The sequence below is a fragment of the Pezoporus flaviventris genome, unplaced genomic scaffold, assembly GCF_033815535.1.
Source record: "Pezoporus flaviventris isolate CSIRO_AGI_PZ_B2104156 unplaced genomic scaffold, CSIRO_AGI_Pfla_v1 ptg000097l, whole genome shotgun sequence".
Classification (NCBI taxonomy): Eukaryota; Metazoa; Chordata; class Aves; order Psittaciformes; family Psittacidae; genus Pezoporus; species Pezoporus flaviventris.
The window spans coordinates 8521879-8534350 of NW_026892645.1; the positions used below are offsets into that span (position 1 = coordinate 8521879).

The 12472-nt window shown below is 43.6% G+C and overlaps 1 protein-coding gene across 2 annotated transcripts in view; it reads right to left on the reverse strand.

Moving 5' to 3' along the window:
- Window positions 1–12472, reverse strand: part of PAPPA (pappalysin 1) — a 365052-nt gene that overhangs the window by 152427 nt on the left and 200153 nt on the right. For both annotated transcript variants that reach the window (XM_061477061.1, XM_061477060.1), the window contains exon 2: window positions 2087–3155. In XM_061477061.1, coding sequence (XP_061333045.1) covers window positions 2087–2949 — 863 coding nt within the window. In that variant the 5' untranslated portion in view covers window positions 2950–3155. The remainder of the gene's footprint in view (window positions 1–2086; window positions 3156–12472) is intronic.

Below are 12472 nucleotides of genomic sequence, written 5' to 3' on the forward strand. Positions count from 1 at the left end.
CCACCAAATAAACTCTCTGGAGAGATGGAATGTCTTCTACTGCCCTTCATGTTTTCATAAACAAGATGTTGATCATAGACAATGACCAACAGTGCATTACAATGTCTGTGCAAAGACAAATAAATGAAATCTAACTGGTGCAAAAAAGTCTGTGGAAGATCTACAGATTTTCACAGTCTCTGCACTTTGGAACAGGACCTTCGGGCCTCCCTCACTGATCACAGACAAGAAGAGGTGCTTCTCAAGCCAAAAAGAACATGTAGAAGATCTGTGAGCTCAAAGCCATGAAATGCAAAGGCTCCAGGCCAGTTCAGCAAGGTTGGGTGTCTCCAAAATGAACACACAACTGCATATGAAAAGCAACTACGGTGCATTAATGTAATTTCAGATTTGGGATCTAAATTTCTTGCTTGGGTTTCTGCAAGTACAATCCGTGCATCAAAAAAGGAAAAAAGGCTTCATTTGACATAGAAACATCTCTGAGCATCAGAATAGCATTAAGGCACAGTCTTAAATCTGCCAACTAAAATTTACAAGACTTTTCTAGTTTCATTTTGTATGGGTATTATGCTGGTCACAGAACAAGTGATAAAAGGGAACTATCATATTAAAAATAATGTATTTTGCTAAAAATTGTCATAGCTGTTAGAACTAACACCTCGACTTCTCAGAACTCCAGTGTTAAAACAATCCAATTTGCATTATGCCTTTGATGATATTTGCTTCGTTGTGTTCCTCTCCAGTTGAACAGTATTAAGAGATCGGTATTTTTCCTTCCGATATTTTCAATCATTAGCATTTCAAGTTATTTCCTCATGTGAGCTCTGTTCACTGGGAGCTCACTGAAGTCATGCTGAGCTATAAGGAGTTTTTCAAAAACAACCTCATCGGAGTTAAAAACAAAAATGGAAAGGAAACATTTCTTAGCAGCTTAATTATGTGTATTTAAAGCTCCAGTAGAGCTGATAATGTTGTGTAAAACCTTCTCTCTATGGAGGAAGTTGCAAAGATAGCCTGAATTGCTGTAATGGAAGGGATTCCAGAACAGCTCACACTTCCTCTCTTAACCTGAGCTTTAGTGTTGACAACACAGGGTATTCTGACCATCTACAGGTTTTCCCCCATGACTGCATGAATTGCCCTACAGAAACTGTAACATGGGATGCAGACAACAGAATCTCAGCTTTAACCTTTATCTTCTGTGTGTTTATATTTCTAAGTCCTTCACAGAAAACACTTTTTTCTTTAAACAAACTAACTCTTATCTAAAGGTGACCAAAAGCAAGTTGGAGTAATTGTAGGTATGTGGTACTCAGCTGACGCAAGTTACTCGAGGATGTCCCTCTTCAAACTACAGCACAGTTTTAGCTGAGGATCTCAGGATTTTCTAAGCTCACATCCACCCACAGAAAGTTGCCCTGCCATTTGCAATGAAGTGGCACTAACCCAATTTTCATCTATATAACAAGAGGCACAGAAGAACTCAATGTGTGCAATAGCACTGCCAGGAACCTGGTACCCACCTCCCTCCTCACAGCCCGCAGACTAAGCTGTCTCGCCACAGCAGTGCTTACAGAAAACAGTACTCAGAGCATTAAGGATACAGAATAACCTACCTACCTTCAAAGAAGTCCTAGAGAATTAAAGTCTACCTGAGAGTATTTATGTTCTGTTCCATGCCTGAAGGGCTCTTCCCTCTCCAAATACACATGAGCTTTGTATGACATCCAATTCCCACTGCTAAGAGTCTGCAGTTAAAACAAACTGTGCAATGCTACAATACACTGCTCATAACCAACAACTAATGGGTTGACCAAAGTTGGCTGCTTCAGTCTTCAGTGCTGAACTTTCTTCAGCCTAGATGGAGAATACCAGCTCAACAGTTAAGATGCTGCTGAGACCATTACTGAGATTGCATTTGGATAACTACAATACAAGCCAAACACTAAGAAAAAAACAAATGAATTACAAACTCCAAAGCCTCTAATGGTAACAAAACAAGGTTTCAAAACCCAGCAGGCTGATCAATATGTAGACAGATAGTCACCAGTATGATCATAAAAAGCTTGTTTAAGAAAATGCCTACCTGTAAGGAGAATAAGGGTCAAAGCACGTCTTGGTGACTTCTGTTATCTCTGGGTTACAGCATTCTCCACCATCGAAGTTGTATCTCTCGTAATTACAATCCATGTCACACACCCCGTTCTGCTTCTTCTTGTTGAAGAGCGTGTGGCGCACGTGCCGGCAGTCCCCACCGTCATACCCAGTCAAGGTGTGGTTGCACTCCGGGTCACAGTTCTCGTCCCCGATCTTGCTGATATCACAGTTGGCCAGGATGAGTCGGTGGCGAAGGGAAGAGTTCTTCACCTCCAGCACCTCCAGCTCCCAGGTGATGTTGTAGCGGCTGAAAGCCTCATTTAAATGCTGATGCTGGAACTCGATCTGTTGCTGGCTGACAGTGGGGTTCTGGTGTTTGTCATCATAGAGGTTGACCACACGGTAGCGCACGATTTTGTTGCGGCGGAAGCTGGGGAGCTTGTTGTAGCTGGCGATTACATCTGTGTTGTCACAGACGGTCTGTCCACAGAGAGGAGGGTCTAGGCTGGTATCCAGCAAATAGCCATGGTGATAACTGAACTTGCTCTGGGGGCTGCTGCCATCCTTCATGGGGGACCAGGTGTTTTTCACATTCAGTAAACTGTCTTGAAGAACTAGCTGAGGTAGAGGGGTGTCTTGTCTGTGAATTGCCTGGCCCATGTCCAATAAGATCTCCTTCTGAGACCGGGCTGTCCTCCAGAGACTGAAGTGCTCTATGTAACCCCGATAGTTCTGGTTCAGCGCATTTCCTCCAACCATGAGCACCTTGCACTTCAAGGTCAGAAGACTGAAGATGCTGCCCACTTGCTCTCCACTTGTGGCCACCTGGGCACCATTCACATAGAGTTTCATCAGGTGCCCATCGTACGTGGCAGCCAGATGCACCCACTGGTTGGGGAGGTAGCTGCGATGTGCTGCAATGGTGGTTACTTTGCGAGCACGATCCGTCTTCAGAGAGAAGAAATAGCGGGGGTCTCTATTCCCCTGGTCACTGACGGTGTTAATCCCCAGGACCCATCCTCGGTCACGGGAGGTGTAAGAACATTTGTCATATAGTCCTATGTGCCCCCAAAAAAGAAATATGAATCAATAAGGATGACAGGATGAAGAAATTAGTCTTTAAATTAGTCTATAAATATCCATGTATATACACACACTCACCTACATGCGTTAAAATGTTCATGTACAAGAAAGACATAAAACCATCTAGTGCATGACTGTGGTACACTTGCTGTTAATTTTTGCATGTATAAATGGAGTTCCCCTTTCCTGACCAAAGGCCAAACCTCTTCTGCAAATTCCTAACAGCAAAATGATGCTCTGTGCATTTGATTCTTGCCTTCACTCAAGCCATATACCACTGGTTGAAAATAACAGCCTTGAGAAGCAGTGTTGATCCCACTCACACCTCCTACCACTGAACCCTGTATCTAATGCGGTCCAGAGGAGAAACAAGTACAAAAACAAAGTACTGCAGCTTGAGAAACACTGAGCAGCTACAAGAATTGTGGTAGGTTCAAGCATTCAAATCCTACAGAAAGTGCATAGGATGTGTTGAGGCTACCCTCAAATTCATACCAAATAAAAACCAGTGAGGAAGTGGCACACGCTGGCATGCTGATGTGCTGAACATAGCATATATGACACCAGGAAAGGGCAAGAAACATGCACGGATGGACATCCATGTTCAGAAAGTTTTCTGCCTCCTTATACACACACTTACCAACAACTTGGTACACCGCAGGGGATAAGTACTAATGATTTATCTTGTGGACAAAGTGTGGATCCACATCTAAAGCTCTCTTAACCTGCTTTCAGACAGCTCCAAGCAGTGGGAAGAGCCCACTCCTCACTTTGGGACCTGAGGTTTGGCAAGTTAAAGACATACATTTCCATCTTTCAGTTCTCAAAGGCCAAGGGCTGCAGGGACAGCCCTCAACCCAGAAAATCATCATTACAGCCTTCAGCACCAAACGGCCACTCTCCTATCAGAACATGGGAAACAATCCTTCCTCCAGACCTCCACTTCCAAAAGCCTAACCAAAAATCATAAATCTCTGACCATTCAGTTCTCATGAAAAGACTAAATATCCCCTTACCTCACCCCTGCACCCTAACCCTCCCAGCACTACAACCAAATAACATCTTCTGCTTCTAAGTTGCTCAACAGCCATCTGTTAACAATCACTCATTAACAGTGCAGTCTTGTCTAGTATCAACAGAGCAAAGGTTACAGGAGCATTCACTGTATTTTTCCTCCCCTCTCCCAGCATCCACCTTCCCCCCTCTCTCCTCACACCCTTCCTCTCTCCTCCTCCTCCCCCTTTAAAAGTCTTCTGGTGGGAAAGCTAGAGCATTTAAACAGGCCTTTTTTTTTCTGCAGGCTGGTATTTTGCTAGGGACTCTGAGCTCCCCCTTTTCCTGTTGCCTTTGGAAGAGAGATCCCAGGGTTCGGAAGGTAATGTGTTTATTCATCTGTAGGGCGCACTCAGTTCAAAACCTTTGCGAGACCAGCCTCTAGTTTATGCTGCTACTTCTGATCACGAGAAAGGAGAGGAGGAGAACCAGGAAAGGAAAAAACAAATATGCTTAAAATAAAGAATGACATTTGCTGGGATGGATATTTACCCGAGAAATTCATGGTAGGAAAGCCAAAGTTACCAATGACCTTCTGGAGGCTGGTTTTTAAGTGGGTTTTGATTTTTCTTTATGGAATAAATGCTTTCACAAAGCATTCATTTTCAGATGTATGAGAGCCCATAAAAGTCTGCATTTTTATGAATCTCCAATGAAGGTATTGTGCAGTGCTAGTGGGTGGATAATGCTGCAGTGAATGAGAAGACAGCTGGCAAGACAAGTCCCTCTTCCAAAGAAGCAATAAAATAAGTTCTAAAAAATCCCAACTTATTGTAATAGATCATTAGAGCTGGTCAGATATTTTGTAAGAGGGTTTGTGCCTGCCCAGAAATGCCAACATGGAGAGGGCAGAAAAAGTAATGCATATATGAGCTAGCCCCAGTAAATCTCCATGAGAAGGTGTGAGCCTTCCTTCACTATGGCCAAGGGAACACCAGGGACTCCCTTGGCTGTTCTGACTGCAAGCAGAGAAGGTCAACCCATCCAAGTCATGCTCCCCAGCATCTCCTGCCACCTTCTCCTCACAGTGACCAAAGTCTCCAGGCCTGAGGACCAAAGGGCAGCTGCACATGCAATAGCAGTTCCACCTGTAAGATATCCAAGATCCCTGCTGTTGGATGGACTGCTGGAAGCTCTGGAACACACTTCTGGGGTTTCCAGCTCTAAGAAAGTCCACCATACAGTCTTTAGGGGTCAAGTTTTTGGCTTTTTGTACTGGCTGGGGCTAGGAATATTCCCCCAAAAGAACTAATAAATAATTGTGGAATGGAAATTCAGTTTCCCAGCCAGCATTAAAGAACATCTTCCTCTCTCTCTGAAGTGCTGCATGATGCTAGTGATTGACCTCAGCTGAACAGATGGAGCTGCTGGAGGAATACTACAGAATAGTAGCAATCCTCCCTTGCCTTTGAGCATTTAAACCCTGATGTGATGCAACGTGTCTTGAGTTTGGCTCAAACAGCTGCCATCAATTCAAGATTTACAGGGAGCCAAAGCAGGGCAGAGAAAGAAAAAACCCAGTGACAATAGGGACACCACTGAACACGCCAGTATGAAAGCTGCTCAACTAAAACAGTCTACTATTCCAGTTCCTTACATTTTCTAGTTTAGGGCAAAGGTCCTTGCTGAATCCATATGCCACGTACAGTATTTTTTCCTCAAACTTTTACTATTACAGACAACCAACTCTTGATGAAAAGACAGATTGAACACAATCCCTTCAACAGCAAGAGTTGTTTTATTCTTAAGAGAAAGGAAAAAGAATAAGAAAGTATAAGAAACCCCCACTCCCTATAACTTGCATGTTGTACCAGTTCTTTCTGACCTTCTTTTGCTCATATGCTGTACCTACTTTCCCAACCCTTCACTTACTTTTTGGCTTTAGACTAAGAATCCTCCGGCTAAGGGAGTGTCACTTTTCCGTTTTGTCCCCAGCACAATGAAACTCATTTCAGCTGGGACTTCGGATGTCATAATACAAGAATTTATTACTTCTTCTATGACAACTAATAAGGGCAAAGCCATTGGAAGAGGGACATGTGAAATAATTGCCAGAACTTCTGAAAACTGAATAATTTGATGTTTTCACAATTTATTTCAATTTAGTAAAAGGTTCCATAGCCATGAGTTATTTCTCAGACATAATTAAGAACATTTTAAACAAGGAGAGGCCTCTTTTACCCCAAACAAGGCTGGTTTTGAGCAAAATCACCCCTCACAATGGTTGACACTCCAAATTTCAGAATTCAGCTGTGACCACAGTGAACATTTACATGAAAAACATACAGAGGTTAGAGTCTCATTTACACTGAGAATCCTTTACAATAATGTGCTAGGGGACATTTTTAGCTACTTAATATCCCTTTACAAACCAAGAGTGGTGTAAAGAGGCCTCATGGTAAAGGAGACTCAAGCCAATGACTGCAAAACCACAATCTGGCGAATATGCCTCAAGTTTCCTAGCCAAGAAATGGTGTGAAATAAAACTGATGTTTGTTTTCCCCACAGCAATTAGATTAAAAAAATATGTAGAAGTCTATACAGCAGCAAACAATTTTCTTCACTTCTGCTTGCTCCGAGTTGCTAGAAAGGGATGGAGTTACAGCTGAGAAGAACACTGACAGCCCTTCAAAGTCCGTAGTCTAAGTGATTTGTTCCCTGTAAAGCTCCTGAAGCCCAAGGGATTAAAACTTGAGTTTTATCTTTTATTACAAGAAAAAGAAGAGGTGCTAGTCCAGCTTTCCAGTAAGAGGCATTGGTAACCTTCCTTCCCCACTAAGCAGTGAGTCACTTCTCAGACAACTCTTCAGAAGTGCATGAACAGAGTTAAGATACTACATTCCTGTTTGCTTGGCCACAGACAGACTTCAACGGCCCATGAAGCTCCTTCCAGTCCCATGCTGTTTGCCCCTTATAGGAAAAGTAAAATCCTAGGGATCTAGAACAGGGAAAGCTGGAACATTAAACTCCAGAGGCCCAAAGCCAGACATGGAAATCTGAAACTACAATCTCTCCCTTTTTCTTGCCAGTGAAATCTCAGTTCTCTGGCTACTGACCCACAATGGCTCCAGCACCCAACTGTCCATCTGACCTCTTCCAGCAGGCCTTAACCAAAGCCAGTGTATGATTTATAACCCGATTTGCTTTCAGGACTTTGCTGGGGACTTAAATAGAGCCACATCCTTGTGTGGGCCCTGTATGATGGACAGGATTTCGCAGCACAAACACAGCAGGTAGCATCAGCTCCTGAACTTGTGGACCAAAGTCCTGGGTGAGGACACGAGGCATTGCTGTAACCAAGCCTGCGATGCAGAGGTTGGACCAGATGCTTATCAGCAGTAGCTGCAGAGAAACGGGAACTCACAGCTAGAGGCTGTGGCTGCTGGAGTCTTAAGTAGCACTCTGTGGGCAGAGTATGAAAGAAGAGAGGCCGAAGTCGCCCATGCAAGCTGCTGTAATCCACTTTAATATTATCAGTAACAGACTCCAGGCCTCCCTCCCTCATTTCAGTGTCATTTCATGCATCTTACTAACAGCAATCTTCCTGGTAATCAGCCCAGCCATAGAATTACCTAAGAATTTAATTCTTCAGGCAGGCAAAAGGCTTCCTCACTTTGCCGAGCAATGGGAAGCAAAAAGAAAAGAAAAAAAAAATTGGTAAAAAAAGGAAAAAGAAGGGAAAAAAAGAGACCTATTATGCTTTTCCAGGAGCAGGGAAGCTGGGGGAAGGGGAGGAAGGAGGTCAGTTTGACTTTGAACACATCAGGTGTGCTCGGAGCCCGTCACAGCCGTGCAAGGCAGAACGGAAAACAGTGCCCCGCACTTCTGAAAGTTGGCCGTGCCTGTTTTGCTGGGAGACTCCAACCAGAGGTGACAGGACTCAGTTATGAAAGGGGAATTTAGGTCAACAATCAAAGCTGCAGTCAGGGGGCCCAAGAACAGGGAGCTAAAGGTTGGGGCTGTTTTTTTTCTGTAGCATGCTTTAATCGTTTAGTATCAAAGCACAGAGGAACGCTTGAAAGAGCAAATATTCTACAGGAACCTATAGAAAGCTTTTATCTGTCCAGAGGAAAATAATTAAACCCGACAGATTTGGGTTAAGTATCCCCATGTTCCATGCAATTGGATAAGTCAGGGAAGATCCACTGGAGCAGTTCTTGAGTTCTGCACTGGATATTTCATGGTATGATGTTGAACCCTATCTCCCCTTTACAAAGGGGAGAAATAATCTCTCCTTTCCTCTGCCGTACTTGCCCCAGCCCCCACTTCCTTCCACAATAGTTAAATAATTCAACATCCAGAGTGCTGAAGGCAACATCTTTGTCTATACCATTTCCAACACAGCTAAGAGGCCTCCTGAGGTCGCTCCCTGAGATGAGGAGTGGCTCGAGCAAAACCACCTGAGACCCGTTCAGGTGGCAACGTGTGGCTCCAGAGAGCAAAAAGGGGATGCTTGCTGCTGCCACCAACCCAGCTGAAGTCACACCACATATTATCCTTTACAAACTATGAGATAGGAGTCAGAGCTGAGACCGAAGGACAAAGTTCTTTTTGTTTTGCCCTGAAAGACAAGAACTTCAGCAACTAGAAATAGAGTCTAATACAGCCATGCCTATTTAATGTTGAGAATTTGTCCCAAGGCTCTTTGCAATAGCAAAATCTTTACATCATTGCCATTTAGCATTAAATTAAGCATCTGTTCTGTACTGTTTCTCAAATTCCCAGTCATTCATATACTCAATGAGATACCTTAAAGCCTGAAAACAGGGAGGTGAGAAGAGCTAAACCAGTAAAACATGAATTTGTAGTGGCTGGTTAGTTATGAGCATTACATAAATCCTTCCCTTCTGATAACAAAATAATGTAGGCTGCAACAGAGCAGCCACTGGCATGGACAATCATATTAGTGACACTTCACTGAGCCTATTGTGAGAATATAACCGCTAGCAGTATAGAAGGGCTTACTGCAAATAGATCTGGTAGGCTAGGGTCAGTGAAAACTCATTAGATTGTGAGGATTTTGGGGTGTAAGTGAACAGACAACACTGCATAAGTAGATGGCACAGCGGAGCCAGCTTCAGTCCTTGCAGTACTGTAACAGTCATCCTTGGACTGGGTATTGCTTTTACAAGGGCTCCTCCATACAGAGTATCAGCATAAACAAGTATTAGTGGGAAGGTTGGCTTCTTATCTAGATCTCCTTAAGCATTTCACAATAAAGCTGCAGAACCAGTGGAGACTGGTACTTGGTTAACAAACTGTGGCTGTTTATGATCTAATAACTAGGTTTAGGCAGGCTTTTAGATGGAGAGCAAAAAGCACATCCTTTGCAAGGGTCAAACTTCAGTTCCTGCTATAAAGTCTGGGACCATGGGAACATTCCAAAGAACCAGAGTAAAGATATTCTAATATCTACACAACAATTTATTCCTCCTGCTTTGTTCTCAGAAACAACTGGCTATTTTTGGTTGAAGCTTGAAAAAACAGTGTGTGTCCATGCTGTTCGATACGATCATAACACGTGCAGCCATAGGAACAGAATTAACAGTGCAGGCAGGCTTTGTTTGGATACTACTTAACTTAAAAGTCAAACTCTGCAGCCATCAGCATGCTCCTTCAGAGAACCACTGGTGTATGTAATAAATATGGGAATCTTTGCATCTGGCTTGATTCAGACAAGAATTCAGGTTGGTGGCTGCCAGTTTTAGACACTCTAATGTGGCTCACTGATGACAAAGCAGAGTTCAGTGCTTGTAAACACCCAGGTATCCTTCAAATACAGGGAATGGAAAGCTCTCAATAAGTTTGTTGGTTTGGGTCAAAGGGACCTTAACACACCTCTCACCTTCCAAGCTTATCTATGCTGACTGATCAGCAGGACCAGGTTACGAATTAACCATCCCATTGTAGCTGAAGCAGTGTGTTCCCCCTTTAGAGAAACCAGGCATTAACACCATTCTCACTTGAAAAGCTGATGTGGCAAAGCCCACGGATACATATCAAGAGGCACCTTCCACAGACACATGCACAACACACAAACCTGGAAGGACGCACAAACTTGCAAAACAGGACACAAATAGAATGGCACACGAGCAGAAGGGTTGCTCTACACGCACAGATGAACGTACCCAGCAACATGCTTGGCGGAACATAGAATCATAGAATAGTTAGGGTTGGAAAGGACCTTAAGATCATCAAGTTCCAACCCCCCTGCTTTCATGTCTCCTCCTCCATGCACTATTAGCCAAATACTGATTAGCTATCAAACGTCTACAGAGAAATTTCCTCTTGTGCATGCTAACACAGAGTGGCTTTCCTCCCTTTTGTTACAGTTAATACTTGAGTGCAAACACAGAGAGTGTCTTCTCTGGAAGGAACAGACACGTAAGTACCATAACTTCCAGGCAATCTAAATGATAAAGTGGTATTTCTGGGCTCCTTTTAGAAAAGCACAGCCAGAATTGATCATAAACTGGGTCAAGATAGGTCAGCATACCTCAGAGCAGATCAGATGGCCAGAGCATCCCAGGAGGAAACATTCTCCTGGAAGGATTATTAGGGGCACATCTGTGCCATCAGATGACCGTGCACAATACCCATCAGCTCACTGGGAGTTCAATATGGCATTCCCTTTCAAAATGTGCTTTGTGCCTAACAAGCACTGCAAGTCAATCAGCTGCAGCAGCCACCAAGCCCATCCTTGTGCTGGAAAAATGCCCAACCCTGCCCTGCAGAACCCCTTCGATGGCCAGAAACATGGAGCAGCGAGCAGGGGAGGTCTGTGCATGAGACTGCTTGTGGTGCTGATCAAAATACACAGCCGGGATTGAAGGGGGGACAACAACACAGCTTGTTTTGCTCTTTAGAATTCCCTCGTCTCTGACCTTTACAGCAGCTTTAGGGCAGCGCTGGAACCAGCTGAGCAGTTACTACTCCCAGCTGCAGGGAGAAGAGCTTTTACACCATTGCACAATGCGTGTGTGTTGGGGAGGGGGGAGAGGTTAGGGCTGAAGAACAAAGGAGGAAATCTAGTGGCACCTAAATCAAACATTATGATCAATGAGGGAGTGGGAAGAGGACCTGGGGAGCAGGGACAACCTTCCAACCTTTCCAGGATCAGACAGATGGCCAACATCCACATGATTACAAAACCAAAACAAAAACAAAAAATTCCATGAATGCAAACTAGGGCACCCTGCGAGGAGACTGTAAAAATCACATCATGATAGCTTAAGACTTGTCTTTGTAATTGAGGGGCATTTCCACATGAAACACTTCTAGTTATTTAATTGGATTTTGAGAACATTCTTGGGCAGAGACTTGGTGAGTGCAAAACTTGAGTAGTTCCAGCGCATTTACGCTGATTTATACCATGCAAGCTCTTTGCCTCTGTGAGAATTAAATATCTTATTGTAAAAATATCTTAGATCTTATCCAGACTCAAATCTCTTTTTTGCATCTGGCTTTCCCATATGACTGCATCTTTCCTGTCTTAATAGAAACAACCAAAGAATTTACCAACCTTTAAAGCAACGCCCAGAGCAGCATGAGCAGCAGCAGGCGGGATGGAGCTGGTTGTGCCTGTTTCTCTGCTGTCGCTTCTGAATGGGATCTGGGCCTTCTCTAGTCATGACTATTTCATGCCTCAAATTCCCCGCTCCATACTTGCATACAAGTTCCAAACCCATACAAAAACCACAGAGATATTTCTGCTTTCTAGGAAACATCCTGCTGTAAAAACCTGCCTCTCTAACATAACTATTCTAGTATGCATTCCAGATAGGCTGCACTCGCCACATGCTAACCTAAGTATATAATTTTAGAGCTCTATTTTTTTCTGCTCTGTTTGAATCCAATCTCATTTGTTTTGGTATGATTTTCCTCCTGGAAATACCTGAGCCTGTGTTTCTGCTCTGCAAATATCAGTGATCACTTGATCTGTGAGCGCAATTAAACAGACATCTAAATGAGAGTTCTCACACAGATCCTCACCGTGTCTTAGGAAGTGTCTAGAAACAAATTCACACCTATTAAACTGAAGGCTGTAGCTGAAAAGTCAGCCTTTGGTTCTGAAAGGCCAAGATGGGACAGCGATGGGCAAGCCTCCAAAAGGTCATAATTCTACTTCACTTTCCATAAGCGTTGCCAAAGTCAAATGCTTCTCAAAAGTAATTGACCTTCTCAAGTCTACAGAACTGGGAGAAAAATGTAAAAGAAACAAGCTACCTTGGAAGATTCT